General features: G+C 43.9%; 1 protein-coding gene across 4 annotated transcripts in view; it reads left to right on the forward strand.

Annotated features, from left to right (window-relative positions):
* IFT80 (intraflagellar transport 80) overlaps positions 1-25487 on the forward strand; it is a 2191035-nt gene that overhangs the window by 1722835 nt on the left and 442713 nt on the right. For all 4 annotated transcript variants that reach the window (XM_044070463.1, XM_044070465.1, XM_044070466.1 and 1 more), the window contains exon 16: positions 15183-15354. In XM_044070463.1, the coding sequence (XP_043926398.1) occupies positions 15183-15354 (172 nt within the window). The remainder of the gene's footprint in view (positions 1-15182; positions 15355-25487) is intronic.

Here is a 25487-nt window from a genome sequence, read left to right on the forward strand (position 1 = left end):
ACAAATGAGAAGCAGAGTCCCCTTCAGCTAGCTGGATCACTATTAGTTGGATAAACTTTTTTGATTTCCTCCTCAGCTTGTTCTACATTTAAAAATGTATTTGAGTCTTTAGGAAAAAATATTCTAAAGACAACTGGATATAGCAACTTGAATGTCATACCTGTTTCTTGACGTACCTTGTTTGCAGGCATAAATGCATTTCAGTTGTGCCTGGTGTACATTGAATAATCATTTTCTATGAATATTCTGATTTCCTCAGTTTTTTTATATCTTACATTCTGCCACAGTTTCATCAAGAGCAACTCTTTCTGCTGGTATGAGTACATCTTTACTAATGTAGGTGTTGACTGCTTTGTAATGACCATATTTGAAGCATACATACATAGTGCTGTTTCAGTTAACAAATCTTGCTGTTAAATACCAGTCCAATTGCTTATTTGTACTTTCATAAAGTGCCACGTATTTCTTCCCATTTCTCTGGTATAGCAGAAGATATCAGGTTTTATCTGCGAGCTCTGTCTTCTAACTTGGGTTTTCTCCATGAATTCTGTCTTCTAACTCTGCTGTTAAGGAAATCAATAGGAGGACTTCATACTGGAATGAAGCAGGAGGATACTTGACAGACACCAGGGCAGAGGAGGAGGTAGTAGGGTGAAAGAGATGTGGGCACTAAAGTGGAAAAAGCTCATAGAGTGAATGGGCTGCCTCCTAGGAATCAGTCTGATGTGCTGGCAGATCCCCAGAAGGAGGTCATGAACATTGCTGGTCACTGCTGAATTGCCTGAGGACTGAACTACTGCAAGGGTGGTACCCTTGTATAGTGATAAGAGCAAGAAATTCTGGGGAGTATCAGACCTGTTAACCTAACAGAAGTGTCAGCAGCAAAGGCCATGTATTGATTTCTGAGGGACAGCTTGGTTGGTTGTATGGAAGATAAATTACTAACATAATATCCACCATGGGTTCACAGCTAGAGGCAGTTGACAGTCAAACATTAGTCTTATGACTAAGATACAGAAGCTGTTGATTGAACATTACTGGCATATGTGACCCACTTGGTTCTGTAAAGCCTTTAGATGTTAAGTTGTCTATCTCGCCTTCATTCTTGCTGGATGGGTTCGGAGCCGACCTCGGCTCCGACTCGGCCACTCTAAAAGCTCAAGAGTTGGTTCCACCGGCTCGAGGCTCCCCTTATATCCCACAATGCTAGGCGTGAGTTACCTCAGATCTCGTTTGCCGCTACAGCGATCGAGGTGTGTTTTCTACCGGCTCCGGGTTAGTGAAAGTTTAGACTAGTTTAAATTCTTTAAACTTAGGCTAGTTAGTGTAAAATTCTTTCCCACTTAGTGTAGTGGACTTGTTTATCCCTTACTATCTTTCCAGCCCCCTCCTTTTATAAAGAACACTTAGTTCTTCCCTAAGGCCTTCGGGCCCTTCCTTCCCTTTCCTTAGAAGTGTGTATGTGTTTTACTTAGGGAATTTTATTACTTACCTTTAGTTTTAAATAATTCCCTTTTAAGCCTATCAGTGTAATCTGTGTGTGTGAGTTTTTTGTGTGTGATTACACTTCAGGTACCTTGAGTATGTCTAAGGATACAAAGGTCTCAGGCTTCAAGAAGTGTGACTCGTGCTGTCAGAAAATGTCTCTGACAGACGGTCACACTTCTTGTGTGTACTGCCTGGGACCTTTACACCTGCAGGACTCTTGTGCTGTATGCAATGGCTTCAGCCCTAGAGTCCTGCAGGAGAGAAAAAATAAACTCATTTTGAGGGGTTTAATTAAGCCTGAAGGTTCCCTTCCTGTGTCTTCTGGGAAACCTCCTAAGGCTTCTAGGACCTCGGCTCCAGCTTCAGAGTCGAGGCCTAAGGCTTTGAAGCCTACTGCTTCATCGGCTCCGGCTGGAGCCGATGAGTCTGTCACTGCTGTTTCAGTGGTTTCCTCGGCTCCGGCCGGAGCCGAGGCATTAGAGAGTCATGGGTCGGCTCCGATCATACCATCGGAGCCGACATCTAGAAAGAGATCGAGGTCACCGTCCCTTGGCTCCGTTCATTCGGCTCCAGCATCTCCTGCTGTCTGAACGGAGCCATAGATCTCACTCCTCCAGGTCATCGAGGCTATCAGATCACGACCTCCAGAGGGTAGTGAGTAGACTTTTGAAGTCCGAGGCACTGGCCCAAATGCTCCAGAGTCCGACTCATCAGTCGATGCCTCAGCTTGTTCCAATTAATATTCCTCCTCCGACTCCTTTGAGCTCGGAGCCGGGGCGTCTCGGAACCGAGACTGTGGTAGCGTCGGAGCCGATACATTTGTCTTCGGCTCCGTCGTCGGCTCCGATTTCTTCCTTTGAAGAATCTCAGCGCCGGGCTTCCCTCGTCGGCTCCGAGGGGGTGAGTGGCATCGGACCCTTGTCCGACCCCCCTCTCCCTCTCGGTGCTTCGGCGCTGTTGAGTTCGGCTCCATCGGCCTCGGAGCCATCTCTGTCGGTGCTGAGGGAGGTTCTCAGCTTCTCGGAGCGGGGACCTCTGGCTCTGCCTGACAGGGGTGCATTCGAGGTCATGCGGAGTGTGTTGGAACCTTGTTCGACTCCACAGTCGGCTCCGTCCGCCCCTCCCACTTCGGTGCCTTTGGTTATGTCGACTCACTCCCTCATCCCGGACCGCAGAGAGCAAGCTCCTCAAGAATCCCCTGTGGGGATCTCATCCTCTTCCGAGGCCTCTCCTGAATTGGCAGGGGAGCCCCCTAGGAAGAGAAAGTGTAAGAGGAAGCACTTAGACTCACCTGAGTCTGTCACCTCTGACACAGATTTAGAGGATTCGAGGGTTCCCCGTTCCCCTTCTGAAGATGTCTCTTTCGCAGACATTCTAGAGATCCTGAAACAGAGGGGAAATTGGCCAGCCCTTAACCCTTCGGAGGATGAATCTGTGTATCTTGAGGCGTTTGGCTCTCGTCCTTCCACCTCCTGGGTGTCCCCCCCCCTTTGATCCCCTCATGCAGGTGGTTGCAAAGAAGGCCTGGACGGCTCCTGATTCAGTGGACCCTACCCCCAGGAGACCCTTCAAATTTATAACAGCACCAACTGACAAGCAATTTCTCACAAAAGGCGTTTCTGTGGATGCTATGGTGGTAGCTGCTGCCACCAAGAAGGAACTAGCTGATCCTTCGGTGCCTGTCCATCCACCTAACAAGGAATCCAGGTCTATGGACAGGTACGGGAAGCGGATGTTCTCGTCAGCGACCTTTGCAATGCATTCGCTGAACTACCTATGCCATTTTACTCGTCTTCAAAGGGACTTGATCAAGGAAGCGAGTGATATGTTGAAGGATCCTACAGCTGCGGGTTTTCAGGACAAGATGAACACTCAGCTGGCTACCCTGAACTCCATAGCTAACTCCTCCATGCGCCTCCTTTCTTATGCGGCTGATGGAGTGAGCAGGGCCGCAGGGACAGGTGTGGCCTTACGCAGGCACGCCTGGATGCGGTTATGCAACTTTGCGGACCCCTTTAAAACGTCTTTCACTAATTCCCCGTTTGATGGATCATCTCTTTTTGGTCCTCAAGTGAAAGAAACCTTGACTAGATGCGAGACAGATGGCAAGACTCTTTCTGCCGTCGGAGTCCGTTTTTCTACTCCTTCTAGGCCTTACCCCAAAGGCCAGAAAAGTGGGAAAATGTGGTTCCGTAAACAATCTCAAGGGACTTCGCCTGACGACAAAGTCGGTTCCCGCCAGAGGCAGAGGGGGAACAACAATGGTAGACGCGCCCTAGAGGCAGGGGGGGTCCGCAGAACCAGGGCAATCGTGAAGTCTTCTCTGATAAGCCCTTTCAGCATCCCTGAGGTGTTGCCCGACTGCCTACCTTCGGAGGCAGTCGGGGGAAGATTGTCACTGTACCCAAAAGCCTGGCTATCCCTGACTCAAGACAAATGGGTACAGTCCATCATTTCCGAGGGTTATTCCATTCCCTTCTTTCGCATTCCAAACCAATCAAAAATCCCTTCCAGATGTTCCACCTGCTCAAAGGGATCTTGCAGCTTTGGAAATTTCAAAGCTGCTTGCAAGAAGAGCAATTCAGCCAGTTCCAGCAGACCAGCAAGGATCCGGAATCTACTCCAGGTTCTTTTTAGTTCCAAAGAAAACAGGGGACTGGAGACCAATTTTGGATCTCAGTATCTTGAACAAGTCAGTCAAGAAAATAAGATTTCGGATGGTCACGCTGCAGTCCATCCTTCCCCTTTTGGGAAAGGGAAGCTGGATGTGCTCTATAGATCTTCAGGATGCGTACTATCACATAAAATGAAAAGACGCTCCAGAAGATTCCTCCGCTTCAGGCTGGGAACCAGTCATTTTCAATTCAGGGCCCTGCCCTTTGGTCTCACCACTGCCCTCTGGGTGTTTACCAAATGCATGGCAGTGGTAGCTTCTCACCTGAGACGACAAGGATTCCAGGTGTTTCCATATTTGGACGACTGGCTCCTCACAGCTCCCACCAAGCATCTTCTTCTAATGGCCAGGGACTACACCTTTCGCACTTGTCGAAATTTAGGCATTTCAATAAATTTCGAAAAGTCTGTTTTGTCGCCTTGTCGTACTATTACCTTCATAGGCGCAAATCTAGACACAGTCAACATGTCTGCGAGACTAACAGATCAGAGAATAACAGACATACACAAAATAGTCTCGCTCCTCTTCAGCAGCAACAGAATCAAAGCCAGGCTAGTTCTGAAAGTGTTGGGGATTATGGCGGCTGCCATACCTCTGCTTCCATTAGCCAGATTCCACATGAGAATCCTTCAATGGATGCTCTTCACGCAATGGTCGTACCAGCAACTTCCAATGTCTCACACCATTATGATCACGCAAACATGCAGAAATCATCTTCTGTGGTGGATGTCTTCCCCTCAGCTCTTATTGGGAAGACCCTTTGTTCCTTCCCCTCCGGTTGCTACTCTGACAACGGACGCCTCCCTGATCGGGTGGGGGGGGGGCATTATCAGGGCAGAACTGTCCAGGGTACATGGCAACCGCACGAATGCCACTTGCACATAAATGTTCTAGAGATGAGAGCAGTGCTTTTAGCGTTGCAAGCCCTTCAAGACTCTCTTCCCTTGGGAACGATAGCAATCCAGACGGACAATATGTCTGTAGTGTGGTATATCAACAAACAAGGCGGAACCAGGTCCTACCCCCTGTGTCAAGAAGCACTCAGACTGTGGCATTGGGCGATTTCTTCTCAGCGTTTTCTGATAGCAACGCACATCCCCGGGAAGTCCAATCAAATCGCGGACAAGTTGAGCAGAGCTATCCTCATGCCTCACGAGTGGTCTCTGAAAGACTCTGTTGTGAGAGAAATTTTTCTCAAGTGGGGCCAGCCTTGCTGCGACCTTTTTGCTACTCCCCAAAACAGCAAGTGCAGAGATTTTTTCACCCTTTTCCCGTTACCAGGCCAACCCAGCAGAGACGCTCTAGTCCAGGTTTGGCCCCGGGGACTTCTGTATGCTTTTCCCCCCTTCCCACTAATCTCTCAAGTGATACAGAAAGCTATCGCTCAGAAGGCTTCATTGATCCTCATTGCTCCGTACTGGCCTCGACAGGTTTGGTTCCCCTTTCTACATCAGTTTCTGTTGGAGCGACCTTGGCATCTGGACCTAGTTCCAGATCTTTTGATCCATCAGTCGGGTCAGTCTCATCGCTCCCTTCCCTCCCTGAACCTCACTGCTTGGTTCCTCCAATTCCAACCTTAGCCAGGCTTCCTCAAATATCTCACTCTGTTAGAGATATTTTGATAGCTTCCCATAAGTCTTCCACTCGAAAGATTTATTTGAGTAAGTGGAAACGTTTCGCCTATTGGGCTCAAGGAAGGGACATAGATCCTTTCACTGCTTCCATCCAAATGGTCCTTGATTTCCTAGCTGAACTCTTCCATGCAGGTTCATCTCCTTCTACTCTTAAAGTTCAATTGGCAGCTATTTCTAACTTTCATGTGGGCATTTCAGATTCTGCCATCATGTCCCACAAGCTTTGCAAAGCTTTTTGAAGGAGTTTTTCTACTCAGACCTCCAGTAAGAAATCCTCCTCCTCCTTGGGACCTAAATTTAGTTCTCAGTTCTTTAATTCTCTCCTTTCAAACCTGCAGCTTCCTGTTCTTTAAAATTACTATCATGGAAGACTCTCTTTCTAGTAGCTATTACTTCAGCTAGAAGAGTTTCAGAACTTCATGCACTCAGCTGCCGACCTCCTTATCTGTTGTTCCATAAGGACAGAGTATCCTTACGAACCAATCCGTCCTTTTTACCAAAAATAGCCTCCTCGGCTAACCTAAATCAAAGCATTGACCTCCCGGTGTTTTTTCCAGAATATTCTAACAGATCTGAACAAAGATTGCATTGGCTAGATGTTCATCGTCAGTTAAGGTACTATTTGGATAGAACAAAACAATTCAGAAAATCTGACCAGCTGTTCGTCTCTTATGCAGAAGGCAGAAAGGGACTTTCAGTTTCAAAGGTATCATTATCCAGATGGCTAACATCTCTGATCTCCCTTGTTTAAGAAATTAGACACCAAAAGCTGCCTAGCAAACCTAAAGCCCATTCTACCAGAGCTTTGGCTACTTCTATAGCTTTCCAAGATAGACTGCCTATTGACACCATTTGTGCAGCGGCTACTTGGGCTATTCCTCACACTTTCATTTCTCATTATAAGCTGGATTTAGCCTCTAGACATAGAGCTAACTTTGGTTCCACTGTTCTCAAGAGTCTGTTCCGTTAGGCCACCCGGGACAAGGTGCTAGGGACGCGGTCCCATCCAGCAAGAATGAAGGCGAGATAGACAACTTAACATATAGAAGTTATGTTCTTACCATAACGTTCCATGTTAGTTGTCTTCTCGCATTCTTCTTGCGTCCCACCCTCCTTCCCCCTGGCCTGGACAGACCTAGAGGAGTTTTGATTGTGACCTCTCTTTCTACCACCTCTGTACTTTAGGTATATGCTTTGCTGTGCATATTTCCTGGATCAGGATGTAGGTCACCCTTCTCTTCTCCCTTTGTTTATAGAGGTGGACTTTGTTACTAGTTATTCTATTACTATTATAGGCTGGGCCTAGCTTACAAACGAGATCTGAGGTAACTCACGCCTAGCATTGTGGGATATAAGGGGAGCCTCGAGCCGGTGGAACCAACTCTCGAGCTTTTAGAGTGGCCGAGTCGGAGCCGAGGTCGGCTCCAAACCCATCCAGCAAGAAGAAGGCAAGAAGAAGACAACTAACATGGAACGTTATGGTAAGAACATAACTTCTATTTTTGTGACGTACAAGTAGCTGCATGTAAAACTGAAGGAGATTGGGGGGGGTGAGTTTTAGAGTGAGGAAGTGATTTGCTGCATGGTTGCAGGGCAGGACACAAAGGGATGTGGTAAGAAGGCAGTGTTAGGAATAAGGAAAGTGAATAATGATGTACCACAGAGGATATTTCCATGTCTATTACTTTTTAATTTGTTCATTTCAGGCTCATCCTCACACTGAGTATTGTATACAGTTCTAGAGGCTTTTTAAAGGAGAGGGCCATCAGACTGTTTGAAGGAGTCCAGAGGAAAGCTATTAGAGAGGTGCTTGGAATGGAAAGGAAATTCTGTGACCAGCAACAAGAGCAGCTGGAGGAGCTGTTCCCACTGGAGAGCAAAAGGGATAGGGGAATTTGTTATAGGTGTGCATGATCTGGCTAATTTGTCTGGGTCATAGTCAGGGCTTTATCCTTCTATGCGTCAGTGACAGAGATGTAGTAATCACATGAAAAATGTTCTTTCTTTTATAAGGTATTATTTACTGCAGTATCAGGCTTGTTCATGGGCTACATTTGGCACAGTATTTCTTAGTCACCTTCCTTCAGTTAAACAGCAAGGTAGCCTGCTTGCATTAAATACATTAACACACTGCGTGCACAGAAAATTATAACTGGTCCTGTTTTGCATTTTTTCCAGGAGAGCTGTACTGCACAACCTGTGACAGATTTCCTGGATTTTTCTTGTCTGCCTTAATTGTTTGCACGTGATATGCATGTGCGTGTGCGCACGTGGAGACACACACACACACACACACACACACACACACACACACACACACACACACACACACACACACACACACACACACACACACCCATATTGTCATTTTTTTCAGAAACATAGATTCTAAAGGCAGATAAGGCTTGCTTGGCTGACCTAGGACTTTGACATCTGTCTAAAAGTAAAAAGTGGATCATTGCATCATTATTTCATAGCAGCCATATCATATACTGCGGTCATTTGATACTAGATATTTTACGATTCCATTATCTTTTTATACAGTTGTTAGATTTAGGAAAGATAATTTCCTTGTCTTTCCAAGCCAGGCAAATTAGAATAGATAAAACACAGTAACATTTAAATGTAAGTTTATTTTAATTATGTTGGCAATACTAGCTTATCAGAAAATTTACTGATGCAGCATACAAAAAGAGGACATTAAAGACATTAATGTAGTCCAGCAGTGGTACCCAACTGAATTGTATATATTAAGGCAGTTGGTACTTATTAACTACTGAAATGCAAATTATCTTTCTTAGGATAAAGAACTGTGATTGAGGGTAGTTTATTTCTTATTTTATAGTCATTAATCTGATGTCAATTTTTCATTCTGTCCTCAACTGATGGGTTGTGATCCGATCCCTCGGATCCGACTCGGCCGTTGCTAAAGCTCGTGGCAATCAAAAACTCTCGAGTTTCTACCTTACCCATAATGCACCAACCCCAGTTACTTCAGATCTCATTTGCTACTTCATGCAAAAGATGTGGTCTTCCATCTCTCTTGAGTGTTAGATAAGTGTTATATATTTCATTTTTTTCTTCAAAACCTTTTTATGTTACTATCCTTTACCTTCGTTTATAAATTTCCTGTTGTTTCTTCCATTTATCTTCTATCATACAATTTTTTCTGTACATGTTAAATACTATTGTCAATATCTTCCTTCTCTCTATGACACTGTCATAGTTTAGTTACCATTGTTGGTATTTCTATTTCTTTTTTCTCCTACTTCCCTATTCAAAAAAAAAAAACACTTTTCTTTTCTGTCTTAGTATATTAGCAGTGACAGATAAACCAGCAGGCTTTAAAAAATGTACGAAGTGTGGCCACAAGCTGACAATTTTTGATGCCTACACAGTTTGTGTCTAGTGTTTGGGTCCCCTCCATTTACAGGAGGATTGCTCAATTTGTCATGGTTTTAATCCTTGTGCATTAGTGGAACGCAAAAACATGCTGATCCTAGAAGGTCTTCTTTTTTCTTCATTTGGATAAGCTATATCGGATGTTTTTTCTTCCTCTAAATCAAAAGCTACTAAAATAAAAAAAATCTTCTTTTCCTAAGCTGTCTTCCTCCTCCTCAGCTTCGGACTTCTCAAGGAAGAGGTCTCATAAGGACCCAGTCTCAACCCCGGAACCGAAAAAGGCAAAAGTTCAAGATTCGGCTAAGGAAAAATTATCAGATCTGATGCCTCCTCAGTCAGATTTGATGATGTCAAAGCTCTTGGATCCGACTTTCTCTGATCCAGTGCTATCCGAACCTGACCTTCAGATTGCCAAATTTCGACCCAGAACATGGTACTTTCCGTCACTGGATCTGGTTTCTGACAGGGTACTTTCTCCGTTCTTAGGAACACTCAGGCCTCCATCCATATACTCCACTCACTCTTCCACAAGGCTTACAGAAGAAGATGTGGAGAGATTGGTGAAGAGGATTCTCGTGGTGCAGAGCCAGATTGGTGTTCCTTCGGCTTGTACCCCTTTGGGTCTGGAGATCTTCATATCTTCTACTCCCTCATTTCAGATTCCTCCTCTGACTCCTGTAGCTTCAAAGTTTTTGGATCCGAGTTGTCCAGATCTGTTTGGCTTGGATCCGAGGATAACTTTATCCTCAGATCTAAGACCTTCTCTGAGGGCTGTGGTCCCGTCAGATCTGGAGAGCTTCCAGCACTATAGTCTACGTGTCAGACTGGAGGTGTTGCATTTGACTTGGAAGCTTTTGGAGCCTCAGCACTGGATAGCTTGGCTCTGGCTCCAGCTTCCACCACAGAGGTTTTGTCCTCAGAGCAGGGGTGGCCTACGATTCAGAAGCTTGTCTTCTTGGATCCGATGACGTGTCTCTCTGCAAGCCAGTCTGCCTTCACGTCTGCAAAGAGAGTATTTTCTGCCTCAACAGTTCTGACAAATCCATCGCCCTTGGATCCTAAGTCCTCTACCATGATTTCTCAGCGCTCAGAGCTTCATCATCTTCTTCCACGGGGACAGCCAGTACCAAAACCCCCGGCTCCCACCCAGGGAGTTATAATCTCCTCTTCTGATACCTTCCCAATGCACCCCACCGAGGAGGTCCCTAAGAAGAGGACGTGTAAGAGGAAACACTTAGACTCCCTGGAGGATCCCATCACTGAAGACACAGATTTCAATTAATTCAAAGGGTCCACATGATCACCTCCTGAAGATGTCTCCTTTGGAGACATCCTAGAAATCCATAAGCAGAGAGGTGGTTGGATGTCCAGCAATCCTACGTCTGAGGAATCTGTTCTCCTGGAAGCTTTTGGTACTGGACCCTCTACCTCCTGGGTAACTCTGCCCACCAATATTCTCATTGACTTGATCTCATGGTGGGCATGAAAGGACCCTGACACCATAGAGCCCATTCCTCGCAGACCAGATAGGATAATGGCACCACTTGTGGATAGACAGTTTTGGGGGAAGAGGGTTCCTGTTAATGCCATGTTTGTTGCAGTGATCACCAGTAAGGACACAGCTGAGGAAAGTTCCACTGTCCATCCCCCCAACAGGGAATCGTCGATGATAGACAGATTTATGAAGTGTGTCTATGCATCAGCAACCTTTGCTTTGAGGTCTCTATTTGACGCACTTTACTAGGTTACAGAGGGATTTGATCAAGGAGTTATCAAATACCCTCTGGGGTGCTGTTTCTAATGAAGTTCAGGCATATGTTACTTCTCAGCTGACGACCCTACAGTCCATATCCAATTCATCCATGCGGTTGATCTCATGTAGAGGAAGGAACCTCAAGGGCAGCGGGTTCAGGCGTTTCCATAAAGAGACATGCCTAGATGCACCTCTGTGAGTTTGCAGAGCCTTTCAAGTCTTTAGTCAATGCTGTTTTTGACGGAATGTTTTTATTCAGCCCAAAAAATAAAACACTCTGTCCAGGTGTTGAAAAGATGGAAAGACCCTGTCTGCCATGGACGTGTATGTTTCAGCTCTTCAAAGAACCTTTTCCAGGAATCAACGACGTGGAGAAAAAATGTGCTTCAAGAAATCTCAGAGTCCTTTTTAAGACACATGTGGAGGAGGTTCCCCCAGAGGCAGAGGAGGGAAATCTAATGGACGAAGATACCCCCGTGGCAGAGTTGGCCCACAGAATCAGCATTCCAGAGAATCGTTTTTTGACAAACCCTACCAGTGCTCCTGAAAGGAGGCCCAATTGTCTACCTCTTGAAATAGTCGGGGGATGGTTATTCCTACACCAGAGAGCCTGGCTAGATATAACAAAAGATACTTGGGAGCAGAGGATTATTTCCAGAGACTGTATTATACCCTTTTCCCTTTCTCCCCTATCCTAAGGAAAATCCTCAATGTTCCACCTAGTCAAAGGGAACAAGCAACAATTCGAGTGCAAAAGCCACTAGAAAAAAAAAAGTCATCCAAGAAGTCCTGCCAGATAAGATAGAATCTGGAACTTACTCAAGGTTCTTTTTGGTGCCAAAGAAAACAGGGGACTGGAGACCAGTCCTGGATCTCTCCAAACTAAACAAGACCATTAGAAGAACCAAGTTTCGGATGGTCACAGTTCGTCCATTCTCCCCTTTTGGGGCAAGGATGACTGGATGTGCACTTTAGATCTTCAGGATGTGTACTATCACATAAAGATGAATAGATGGTCCAGAAGGTACTTGCACTACTGGGTGAGAGCCAGTCATTATCAATTCAGAGTACTGCCCTTTGGATTCACCACAGCCCCCAGGGTGTTTACCAAGTGCATGGCAGTAGTAGCAGCTCACTTGAGACTGCAAGGATTCCGAGTGTTTTCATATCTAGATGAGTGACTCGTTACTGCTCTAACCAGGCATCAACTCATATGTACAGAAGATCAGGTTCTCCAGACTTGCTCTCTTCTGTCGATAACCATAAACTACAACAAATCTCATCTACAACCAACTCAGAGTTTAGAATTTATAGGAGCAATTCTCAATACAAAAGCAACTATTGCTTCCCTTCCATTACTGAGAGTTCAGACTATAATATTCCAAGTCAAAAAGATAATCTGCAGCACCTCAATTTCAGCCCGACTGGTCCTTCAGGCTCTGGGATTGATGGCAGAAGCAATAATATTAGTACCACTTGCCAGGATTTATATGATAATTCTTCAATGAATGTTATGTGCTCAGTAGTTAATTCTGTATTAACATGTGTCTTACAAGATAAGAATCACTCACATCCGCATAAGAAATCTTAAGTGATGGATTAATTCAGACCAGATTCTCTAAGATCGTCTGTTCATCTTCTCTTAGCCCAAGACCATAGTGACCATGGACAGTTCCCAGCTAGGGTTGTGGAGGCATTATTTGGGGAAGACAGTCCAGGCACCTGGTCCCCTGAGTGGGCCAGTTTGCATTTAAATGTCCTTGAGATGAGAGCAGTGCTGTTAGCATTGCAGGCATTTCAGAATGCTCTCCCTTTGGGGGCAGCTGCAGTACAGTCAGACAACATGTCAGTTGTCTGGTACATCTGCAAACAGGGAGGAAGCAAATCCTACCCATTGTGTCAAGCAGCTCTCAGTGTGTGGTATGGGCAATTTTTTCTAGCCGCTTTCTTTTAGCAACACACATACTGTGGAAATCCAATGTAATAACAGACAAATTGAGCAGGTGCATTCTTGTATCTCACATATGGTCCCTCAACAAAAAAATTGTGAACACAGTCTTCCAACAATGAGGTCATTCTTGCTGTGATCTATTTGTGTTCCCCCCGAAAAGCAAACACAGCAGCTACTTTGCCCTTATTCCCCCACAGCGGGAATCCTCGAGGGGCGCTCTACTTCACAATTGCCCCCCGATCTCCTTTACACGTATCTTTCCACTCCAATAATTCCAGAAGTTCTTCAGAAAGCTGCAAGGTTGAAGAGCAAGGTCATCCTTATTGTACCTTATCAGCCTCGGCAAATTTGTATTCCCTTCCTTTGGCCTCGCCTGATTCAACCACCTTTGTTTCTGGATCCAACCCCGAACCTCCTGCCTCACCCAACAGGCATGATACATCCAGACATAGTGAATCTCAGGCTGACTGCCTGGTTCCTCCAGTTCCATTAATAGCCAGACAGCCTATGCTCTCTTCTTCTGTCCGTCATATTCTTTTGTCCTACCATAAACATTCCACCAGAAAAGTATACTCCAGCAAATGGAAGAGATTTGTTTTTTGGGCTTAAAAATGTAATATTGAACCTTTCTCAGCCCCCATTTATAATATCTTGGAATTTGTACTGCATCTTTATGAAGAAGGAGCTAGTTCTTTTACTGTTAAAGTACAATTAGCAGTGATTTCCAATTTTCATGTTGTTACAAATGGTTCTTCTGTAGCGTCCCGCAAGTTGAGCAAAGCTTTTTTGAAAGGCACTGTACACTTAAGGCCACTCTTTAAAGATCCTACTCCCCCCCCCCATTTGGGACCTAAACCTCTTACACAGTCTCCATTTGAACCCTCAGTTACATGCAAACTCAAATATCTTTCATGGAAGACAATTTTCTTAGTAGCCATTACCTTGGCCAGAATAATTTCTGAGATCCATGCATTGTGCTCAAAACTTCCATATTGATTTTCCATAAAGACAGAGTTACCTTACCTACCAAGCCGTCATTTCTTCCAAAAGTGGTATCAGAATCCAATATAAATTAGTCATTTAATTTGCCAGTATTCTTTCTTAAATTTTCTAACAAAGGAGAAATAAGTATTACTTTTATTGGATGTTCATAGACAGTTGTGTTTTTACTTACATAGGACAAAAAACACCAGAAATTGTGATCAACTGTTTGTTTCATATGCGGAACCAACATTGGGTAAACCAGTTACCAAAGTTATTCTATCTAACTGGATAACAAATTGCATTTCCTTTGTGTATAACAAACTGGCCATTGCTCTGACATAACCTGTTTGAGCCCACTCCACCAGATCCGAGGCAACTTCCTCAGTTTTTCAGTCCTGAGTGTCCATAGATGACATTTGTGCAGCAGCTACTTGGGCTAGTCCCCATACCTTTATTACTCATTACAAATTAGATCTGGTCTCCAGAGGAAGGGCATCTTTTAGTTCTGTGGTGCTCAGCAATATCCTTCCTTGAGTTTGCTCTGGAAATTAGGTAGCTGGAGACTCTGTCCCATTAGTTGAGGACAGAATGAAAATTGAAAACATCAGATAATGGAGTTATGTACTCATCATTATGTTCCATCTGTGTTGTCCATTTTCATTCTTCCTTAACTCCTTTCCCACCAACCCCTATCCTTAAGACTTCTGGAAGAAGGAGTGCTTAGCGGACCTGTATGTCCTTATTTTTTTATAAGCTCCAGATATGGCTTCTGCATAGTAACGTCCATCTTTTACTTTTTACTAAGGCAGCAAATAATATCTGAGGTAATTGGGGTTGATGCATTGTGACTAAGGGAGAAGCTAGAGAGTTTTTGGTTGCTTCTAGCATTAGCAAAGGCCAAGTCGAATCTGAGGGATCAGGTCTGAACGCATCAGTTGAGGAAAAATGAAAATGAACAGCTCAGATAGAATATCATTATGAGTGCATAATTTCTTTTTTTTTTAATTTTTGACGATTCTTCCTCGTTATTAGAGTAAGTATACGTTACTTTACTGAATACTTAAATGCAGCTTGATATTTCTTATGAATTGTTTGTTACATATATCAAGTGTTATTGTGCTTTCACTGTTTGTACTGAAAAAACATGCATACCTGTGTGCATGCTTGCATGTGCATATTATATAGTATGTGTTAATTGTGCACACAATTTATATATCCATCAACACCTGTTTTGCCTTAAAGATGTTGTACCTAAATTATTTTTTTCTGTTCATTGAAACTTTTTTCCTTTTAAAGTGAATTCGGCAAAACACCACAGATAGTGAATTTTGTGGGAAGTCAAGTAACTATCAGAAGAACTGATGGGTCTCTAGTGTATACTAACACATCTCCATACCCAGCCATCCTTCATGAATATATTAGTGCTTCAGGATGGGATGATGCTGTCAGACTGTGTCGGTTTGTTAAGGTAATATTATTTAATACAAAGTTACTAGTTAAGAATAATTGTTTAATACTCATTTTGGAAGATTTTGGCATTTAGTACATATATGTTTAATAAATATTCTGGTATTGCGCAGAAGTTCTAATATAGCAATGAAAGTGAGGTATAAAAATTATTAATCTGATGTTGTCCTTTTCATTCTTCCTCATGAGTGGGTTACTCATCTGAGCCTCTAATCAGACTCGGCCACATTTTGACAGACTTAGGTTCCAGCCTCAAGCTCCTCCCACTACCCACAATGCTCTACAGTGTACTCAACCTCCTCAGATATTGTTTGCTGCCATCGCTGACAGACGTGGTTCTCCAGTCTCAAGTGTTCATTAGAGAGATTCCTTTTGTGCGACAGTTAAGTAGAATTTATTAAGTCTTTCTTCTTTGTATTCTACCTTTCCACCTTCATACCTCCCCTCCCACTAGTTTTTGCTGGTGTTAGGGCTTTTATTTTATTTTTTTTTTCTGGCACCTTAACTGTTCTTCCTTCTTCTGCCTTCTTAGTTCTTTTTTGGATATCTCCGGTACACTCCTTTTCCCTTTTCTTTTACTAGCTTAAAAAAAAGGTAGTATAAGTAGTTTGAATTTGTAGAGTCTTTATCTTTCTGACAGTTAACTTGTTTTTTCTTTGCTACAACTCATTGCTATTATTATGTCTGACAGACCTGCTGGTTGTAAGGGCTGTTCAGGATGTGGGCACAAAATCCCACATTCCGACACGCATAGCAAATGTGTTTATTGTTTAGGTGCTGAACTTATGCAGTCAGTCTGTGACATCAGTTAGAGCTTTAACCCCAGGGCCATAGCCAATCGCAGAAATAAGCTGATTCTTTGAGGACTGTTCCCTTTTCTTCCTTCTCTTCACTGGGGGCTCAACCCCCCCCTCAAAATCATCTCACAGCTCTTCTGAAATGAAGAAGCGCCCTCATAAGACTTCAAGGGCCACTTCAGAGCTACCTGCAAAGGTATCCAAGCCTTCAAATCTGAAGTTGTCTGACCCGATGTCCATTTTGGCTCCTGTGGATCCATGACATCATCCCTCAGAGACAGCAGGAAATAAGATTACAGTTACTTCCCCAAAACCTTCTGCTCCTTCCTTGGATCCTAGTTCTTCTGAGACAAGAGTCTGGAACCAAACTCCTTATGTGTTCATTAGGTCAGTATCTCCGACCTTACCCCACAAAACTCCCACCAGACAGTCAAGACCAGAGTCAGTGGCTTCCTCCAGGAGTCTTTCTGAAATAGGTGTGTACAGGTTGATGCAGATGTTCTTCTGAGCCCACATTCAGATGGGTTTTTACCTACTCCATTCAATCTTGGTTCTGTGAGTGTTCCAGTGTCCCAAGCCAGATCTCCTCCTCAGATTCAGCCTCCCATTTCAGAGCCCCAGGAACGCAGACACCTGAGAGAATTGGCCTCAGATCTGTGGAAATTGATTTCCTCTACTCCGATGGTTATCCTGACTGGCTGTGCTCTGAGATCTTTGGATCGGAGCAGGTCTCGGATCCCTGTTGTCAAAGTTAGATCAGGAGTGTGGGTTTGGCTCCATCCTTATTGGAGCTGTCCCTTCTCTTCAGTGTTTCGGCACTTGACAACTCGGGTCTGATTCTCCATGGAAACCTCGGATCTGTGAGTGTTCCTCCTCTTTCCTCCTCAGCTGCTTCAGCTCCAAGGGGGTTGGAGAGGGTGTCTCCGGGTCTGTCAGCCTTCCAGGTGGTGGAAAGAGTCTTCTCTTCCTACAGAGACCCGACATCTCAGATCTGCACTCCTCGCCGTCGTCCCTCAGTGGATCTGACTTCTGAGCCCATCATACCTGTCCATGGTCAGCCTGCCTCAACAAGCCTCCAAGACATGCCCCTAGAGGGGAGCACTCTCTTCTTCTGATAGCTTCCCTGATAATCCTGTGGAGGAGATCCCTCGCAAGAGGACATGCAAAAGGAGGCACATAGACTCCCCTCTGGAGTCTCTCACTGAGGACATGGACTTTGATGAGGGAGAGGGATCCTCACAATCACCACCCAAAAATGTTTTGTTTGGAGACATACTAGAAATCCTTAGACAAAGAGGTGTTTGGTCAGCCCAAAATCCCTCTTCTGAAGAGTCTGTGTTATTGGAGGCTTTTGGGACAGCCCCATCTAAGTCTTGGTTGACCCCCCACCCCCCGCCACCCCGGTGGATGACTTTATAAATTTGATCTCCCGCCCGGCCTGGAAGCATTCAGTCAAATTATACCATAACGTGCAGACAGGTTTTTGTCTCTCCCCAAGGACTGCCTTCATTGGACCAAGGGCATACCTGTAGATGCTGTGGTTGTGGCAGCAGCTACCAAAAAAGAGCTAGCCGAGCAGAGCTCAACTGTCCATCCACTGAACAGGGAGGCCAGAGTGTTGGACAGGTTTTGTAAGCATGTTTGTGCTTCAGCTACTTTGTTGCTGAGAGATTTAAATTTCTGTAGATTACAGAGAGAGCTGGTTAAGGAACTGTCTGACTGTCTAGCAGAGACCAGATTGGCGGAGGACTTCAAGAAAGTATCTCCCCAGTTGGCTACTCTCTCCTCATTGTCTAACTTTTTCATGAGGCTCATCTCCCATTCAGTGGAGGGTTCCTCGTGGGCAGCTGGTTCAGGCATTACTATCAGGAGACATGCCTGGATGAGGCTTTGTGACTTTGCGGAACCTTTCAAGGCATCCTTTGTCAGTGCCACCTTTGATGGCTTATCTTTGTTCAGTACTTCAGTCAAAGATACTGTGACCTGCAGTGAAAAGGAAGGAAAGACTCTTTCTGCTGTAGAGATCAGGTTTTCTACCCTTCAATGAACTTTCTCAAGAAACCAACAAACTGGTAAGAAAACCTGGTTCAGAAAATCCAAAGAGTCTTTCCAAGAGCAATGCAGGGATTCTTCCTCCATGGGCAGAGGAGGAGGTTTCAATGGGAGACGCCACCCCGGAGGCAGAGGGGGGTCCACAGAGTCAGGGCTTCAGGCAACCTTTCTCTGATAAGCTTTACCAGTGCCCCTGAAGCGCTGCCCGACTGCTCTACTCTGGAGGCAGTTGGGGGTCGTTTTTCGCTACACCAAAACACCTAGACCAAAATAACTACAAAAACATGGATGAGGATAATTTCCAGATGCTATTATATTCCTTTTTCCCTTCCTCCTCCAGGGAAATGGAGCAGACTCCCGAAATTCCACCTAGTAAGAGGGAATACACAGTGTGAGAAATCCAAAAATTACTGCAAAATAAGAGCCATTCAAAAGGTCCCAAGTGGGCAAAGAGGATTCGGAAATTAGTCCCACTTCTTTTTGGTGCCAAAGAAAACCAGGGACCTGAGACTGATTCTGGATTTAAGCGGTCTAAAATCAGTACGTGTAGAAGCCAAAGTTCTGGATGGTCATGGTTCAGTCTATACTACTGTTGCTGCAGAAGGACAATTAGATGTACATGACAGACTTGAAGGATTTGTACTACCACATCAAGATACAGGCATTGCAGAAGTCATCTGCACTTTTGGCTGGGAGCGAGTCACTTCCAATTCAGAGTACTGCTATTTGGACTCACTGCAGCCCCCGGGGTGTTTATCAAGTGCTTGGCAGTAGCTGCACATCAAGTCAGACTGCAGGGATTGTGGGTATTTCTGTACTTAGACGACTAGCTTTTAACTGCCCTAACCAAGCATCAACTTATACAGGCCAGAGATTATTTGTTTCAGATTTCCAACACCCTGGGTATCATTATAAATCTGGAAAAATCTCTTCTGTCCCCAGTTCAAAAGCTGGAATTCATTGGAGTTCTCTTGGATACAACTACTCAAGTAGCGTCTTTGTTGCCCCATCACATTCAGACTTTGACAGTCTGTTCTAGAACTCCATTCACCACCAATGAGGTTAATTCTTCAAGCTGTGGGTTCTGTGGTGGCTGCCATCAGTCTTGTTCCTTTGACCTGATTTTTTATGCGAGTTCTCCAGTGGACACTGGCTGTTAAGTGGTCTATTCTTTACTAGCCTTTATCTGTTCCTATCATATTGACACCCATTTGCAAGAGGCACTTACTATGATGGATTCTTTTAAATGATCTGCTCCTCGGCAGACTGTTTATACTTCCCTCCCCCACAGCCACTGTGTGACAATGGACACTTCCCGTCTAGGGTGGGGGGAGGGACATTTCAAGGGGAAGATAGTCCAAGGCACATATACTTCATTAGAGACCAGGTTGCATATCAGTGTTCTGGAGATGAGAGCAGTCCTAATATTGCAGGCTTTTCAGGACATTCTCCCTTTAGGAACTATTGCAGTTCACACAGACAATATGTCAGTAGTCTGGTATATCAACAAACAGGGAGGAACCTAATCATATCCTATCCTATGTGCAGAGAGGCCATGAGGGTCTTGGAATAGGCAATATCTTCAGACCGATTTCTGAGGGAAGTCCAACGTTGTGGCACACAAACTCAGCAGGTCCATTATGACCCAGCACTCAATCCATCAGTAACAAATCTGATTTTCAGCCAGTGAGGCTATCCCACCTGTGATCTGTTTGCATCCCTGCAGAACAAGTGCAGCAGTTACTTCGCTCTTATCCCCCGTCCAGGAGAGTCACCTGAGGGATACATTAGTTCATGATTGGCCCTCCAGTCTCCTTTATGCTTATCCCCCATTACCGCTGATGCTGAAGTTTCTACAGAAAGCAAAAAGTTTGAAGATCTCAGTAATGTTCATTGCCCTGTACTGGCCTCATCAGATGTGGTTTCCCTTCCTCTGGTCTCACCTAAAATATCCTCCATGGATACTGGGACCCAGACAGGCTCTCCTTTTTCATCCATTTGAAGGCCTACATCAGAATTTAGCCACTCTCAAACTGACTGCTTAGTTTCTCCAATACCAGTGATTATTGAAAGGTCCAGTCCCTCTTCCCCCTGTTTGTGTTATAGTTTTGGCTTTTCAGAAAGCTTCAGCTAAGGAGGTATACAAAAGCAAATGGAAAAGGTTTGCCATTTGGGCCTCTAAAGAGAATATTGATCCTTTCTCACCTTAATTTTCAACCATTCTTCTTTTCCTTGCTTCCTTTTTCAAGGAAGGGGTCAGTTTTTCTACAGTCAAGCTTCAGTTAGCCATATCCAATTTTTATGCTGGAGACTCTTCTGGACCGTTGTCAATGTCTAGATTATGCAAAGCTTTTATGGAGGGAATCTTCCTTCTCAGACCTCCGATTAAAGACCCATCTCCCCCATGGAATCTCATTGTTATACTCTAAGGTTTAACTGAAAAGCCCTTTGAACCAGCTAGTGACTGTGACATGAAGTACCTTTCTTGGAAAACTGTCTTTTTGGTGGCCATTACATCACTTAAAAGAATCTCAGAAATTCAGGCCCTTTCATCGAAGCCACCGTATATCATTTTTCAGAAAGATAAGAGTTTCCCTTTGTACTCATACTTCTTTCATGCCCAAAATAGCTACGGAGTGTAACACTAATCAATCGATCCAACTGCCAGTCTTCTTTCCAGATTTCGCCAGTAAGGGTGAGTACTCACTATATCTCCTTGATATTCACAGATTTTTTTATCTTTACAGAACAAAACAATGTAGAAAATCTGATCAGTTGTTTGTGTCCTTTTCACCTAACCATATAGGCCTCACCGTATCCAAAGTTACAGTGGCTAAACGGATTACAGACTATATCTCTTTCATTTATTCCAACTGTGGCCTGAAATTGCATTGTCCTCCAAAAGCACATTCTACTAGATCTATGGCTGCTTCAGCTGCTTCTTCCTCTAGAGCTTCCATCGACAATATTGGTGCAGCCAGACACTTGGTCAAAATCTCATATATTTGTGACACATAAAGTGGACATTGTCTCCAAAAGAAGAGCTTCTTTTGGTTCGACAGTGGTCCGGCTTATCTATCCTTCAGGCCACCCGAGAGTTACGTGTTTGGGGACTCTGACCCAGTTGTGAAGAAGAATGGAAAGCACATCAGATTTAGAAGTTATGTACTTATCATAACTTGTTATCTGTGGTATCCATTCATTCTACAGCACTTTCCCTCCCAGCCATCCCCCAATCTAAGGTTTCCTAGAGGATCTATAGACTTTTTTATAAAGACACTGCATTCCCTTATTTGAGCGTCTGGATTTCCTCTTTTCTTTCCTTATTTTTTATTTAGTGTCTTTAGTGTTTAAGCAAATGCCAGCAGCAAACTTGATCTGAGGAGGTTGAGTACAGTGTAGAGCATTGTGGGTAGTGGGAGGAGCTCGCGGCTGGAACCTAGGTCTGTAAAAATGTGGCTGAGTTGGATCCAAGGCTCGGATCCATAACCCAGTCATGAGGAAGAATGAATGGACAATACAAATACCAAGTTATGGTAAGTACATAACTTCTAATTATATAGTGTGGAACCAGATATATTTATAAAATGTCATTCCTTTTTAGGAATTGTAAATGCAATGTAAGTGGTAAGAAAACAAAATCTTTTACCCAGTGCTATGGCATAAAGGGATAAAGCTGTAACTGTAGCCCTCACCACCTTGGATTGATTAATGGCTCTGGCATCTGAGATGGTGGTATGGAAGGATGGACATGTCTGTCCTTGGGGGGGGGGGGTGCTCATGTCAATGTCACTCCCTGAAGGAAGGCATAATACAAAGAGGGGAGTAGCCCTTGATGTGAGTTGACAAGCAGTGGGGGTTGGATGGTTTGGAGTTGCGGGTAGTTGTAAGAGACATTCTTTGTATTCTATCTGGTGTACATAAAAAAAAAAAAAAAAAATTCTCCCCCCCGATGGTTGACAGTCAAGACCCTCTAGAATTCCCTTAAGATCTGTACTAGCCCCACCCATATCAGAGTAAGTCCGGGTGGTGATGGTAGAGACTGGCAGACTTGGAGATGGATTTGGAGCACTGGGGTAGAAGTGACATAGGATGATGCAAGAGGGTGTGGGAGAAAAGTTATAGAGCAAAATCTTCTTAACAGTATTGTACCACCCAAAATAATTGTAAATCAAATAGGTGTCTCACATGGCAGTTGATTACTTATCTGAGCTTTGCTCTCTTCCAGATAGACATCTTTTACTACGTGTTTCATATACCATACTGAGACCTTATTTCACAGATGTTCATTTTGTATGCCAGTTCTGGGGACATTTGGAGCAGCTGCATAAAATCTAAGTAGTTACTTATTTCTTGCACTTGACCTTCATTTATTTGCTCTTCATTGTACAGGTCCTCATAATTTTTTTGAAAATGTTTGGTATTTTGCTTGGGCTCTGTGTTCATAAATCCTGGGTTAGTGTCCTGTAGTTGAGGGATTAACCTTTCTACAGTCTGCATTCTTATTTTTCATTTAAGTACTTTTGCACATTTGATGATTTTGAAAAAAATACTGTCTTAGCTACCATTTGACAAAAGATGGTTAGCCTTTACAAGTAATGCTTCACTTTATTTTTTGTCGCTTTAAAAAAATTAAGTTCTTAATATTCATCATTGTCACTGCTGCAGAAACATTTAGCTATATGGGTTGTGTCCTGCCAAGGGTACAACAAGCAGCCATCTTCACTTAGCTGTGACTCCCTTCCATGCCTTCACTCTTCACTGCTGATTGGCCAGCCCCTTGGAAAGAAATTAGCAGTCAGTGTAGACAATCCTAATACTTTCAAGAGGAAGCAGCTGCGAGGTTTTACATGAGCAGCAGTCAGATTCAGGCTTCATTTCCTGCATACAAGTCCCCGTAAGGGTACCTTTCCATATCAAAATTATTCCCCTTTTAAGAAAATATATGTATATTTTGTTTGCTGACTAAAAGCTGTATTTCCTCTTTAAGAAACCCAGTATATTTTCAATACCGGAAGTTTTCTTTCAGGGATTGCTATTTTTAGATCAGGGCTTATGTTTGAATAATTATTGGAGGCTAGTTGTGTGTTAAAAGTGTTCAGCTTTTGAGAACATTTAGTTATGTGTTTTAAGTTTTAACTGTCAGGAAGTGTTTTTACAGAGTAGGAAAAATATTTTACTTGTATACTCTTTGTGACAGCTTACTTCAGGGCACCTCTAAACAGGGCTTTTTATGTACTGCTTATGCTTTACTTCTGAAAGGGACTGGGTGGGAAGCCTAAATTTGTGGTCTGCTTGTGAACACTTGTCTAACAACTTAACCTTCTGACTGACTCATTCCAGCAGCTCTTAACTGACAGTTAGGTTTCTTCCCCTGCTGTAACACAGGTAATTATTTCAGCCATGCTTGCTTTTCTCCCTCTGTACCTAACAATTAAAAAAGCAGTATTAAGGAGCCCATGCTGCCACTGCAGGCTCAGACAGTGCCTCAGCTGTTAATAACTGAAACGGGTTCCTATGGTGTAATCCTTCAGCCACCATGGACCATTGCTCAGCCACAACTTCTGTGGCTATTCCAATGTCCGATCCGGGCATAGGAGTACCACCTTTTTTTAGGTCTGGGAGACCCTCCATGAAGTTCTTCAATGGGTATCCACTGGTAGAGAATAGGCCAGGGCAATATCTCCTGGAGATTCCAGAGTCTTAGCTCTGATTCTGAGGAATATTGGTCCTTTCCAACTCCCTTGGAAGAGTTTTTCTTTTCAAGAATTATTTCCTGGATAAATGATGTGTTTGTATTGGAACAGGGGATGTTCCCCATTAACTGAGGACATGCTATGCTATGTTACAAGTGGATGGGCCATGTACAACACCCATCCCTCCCATTTTTACCAGCCTTCGAGGATGTGTTGAACACTGCTTCTGATAACCCTAACTCTCAAACTTCAGTCCATGAAAAGGCAGTTAGACTTTATAATGTACTTCAAACTACTAAATTGTTTTTTTTCCATCTTATATATGACCCAGCTGCCATTTTGATCTCTCCATCAGCTGGAAACAGATGATCTGATGATGTCAATTTTCATTCTCTCCTCAACTTATTTGTTTGGATCTGATCCCTTGGCTCCAACTCCACCATTGCAAAATCTCATGGAAACCAGAAAACTCTTGAGCTACTCCCTTACCCACAGTGCACCAACTCCAAGTACCTCAGATCTCATTTGCCACTTCCAGTGAAAGATGTGGTGTTACGGTGCTCTCAAGCGACTCTTAAATATTAAGATAAGTTAAATTTTTTTCTCTTTAAAACTTAATTTCTCACTTTCTCAATCTAATTACTGTTTAAACTTACCCTATTTTCTAAAGCCTTCTCTATTTTTCCCTTGTTATACTTCTGTACTTCTTCTGTACTATAACTAGTACTCTTTCCCTTCCTTACACGTTAGAGTGTATTTTTTTCTGTCAATACCTTTGTTGGTAGTCTTCCTCCTTTTTTCCTTAACAAAAAAAAAAAAAGAGAGAGAGAAACCATCTGGTTTCAAAAAATGTGCTAAATGTGGTCACAAAATACCAGTTTCAGGTACACAATCTTTGTGTTTATTGTTTAGGACCCCAGCACCTTTGGGAAGCATGTCTTTGCTTCATCGACCTTCGTCGTAAGGTCCTTGAACTATTTGGCACACTTTACAAGGCTCCAGAGGGATCTTATCAACCAACTCTTTGAAACCTTGGCAGGAGCTGTTTCTGATGAGGTCTGTGACAATGTAGCTTCTCAGATAGCCACCCTGGAATCCATATCCAATTCTTCCATGCGTCTTATTTCACACGCAATGGAAGGAGCGAGCAACAGGCGCAGGTATAATCACCAGATGGCATGCCTGGATGCACCTGTGTGACTTTGCAGACTCCTTTAAGGCTTCCTTTATGAACACCTCCATAGAGGCCACTTCTTTGTTTGGCCCTAAAGTTAAAGATAAGCTGGCAAGGTGCAAACAAGAAGGCAAGACCCTATCTGCCCTTGGTGTCAGACAGTTCACTCCTCAACAATTCCACTCCAGAAATCAGAGGAGCGGGAAGATGTGGCACAGGAAATCACAGGGCTCTTTCCATGATGCATGCGCCGAGTTCTCCTCTAGCAGCAGAGGGGGAAACTTCAATGGACGACTTCCCTTTCGGGGCAGAGGAGGTCCGCAAAACCGGGGTTCCAGAGATTCTATCTCAGGCCAACCCTATCAGTGCACCTGAAGCGTTGCTCCACTGCTCACCTCTGGAAGCAGTCAGGAGT

This window comes from Protopterus annectens, chromosome 4.part1 (assembly GCF_019279795.1).
Source record: "Protopterus annectens isolate FY-2018-M chromosome 4.part1, PAN1.0, whole genome shotgun sequence".
Classification (NCBI taxonomy): Eukaryota; Metazoa; Chordata; order Ceratodontiformes; family Protopteridae; genus Protopterus; species Protopterus annectens.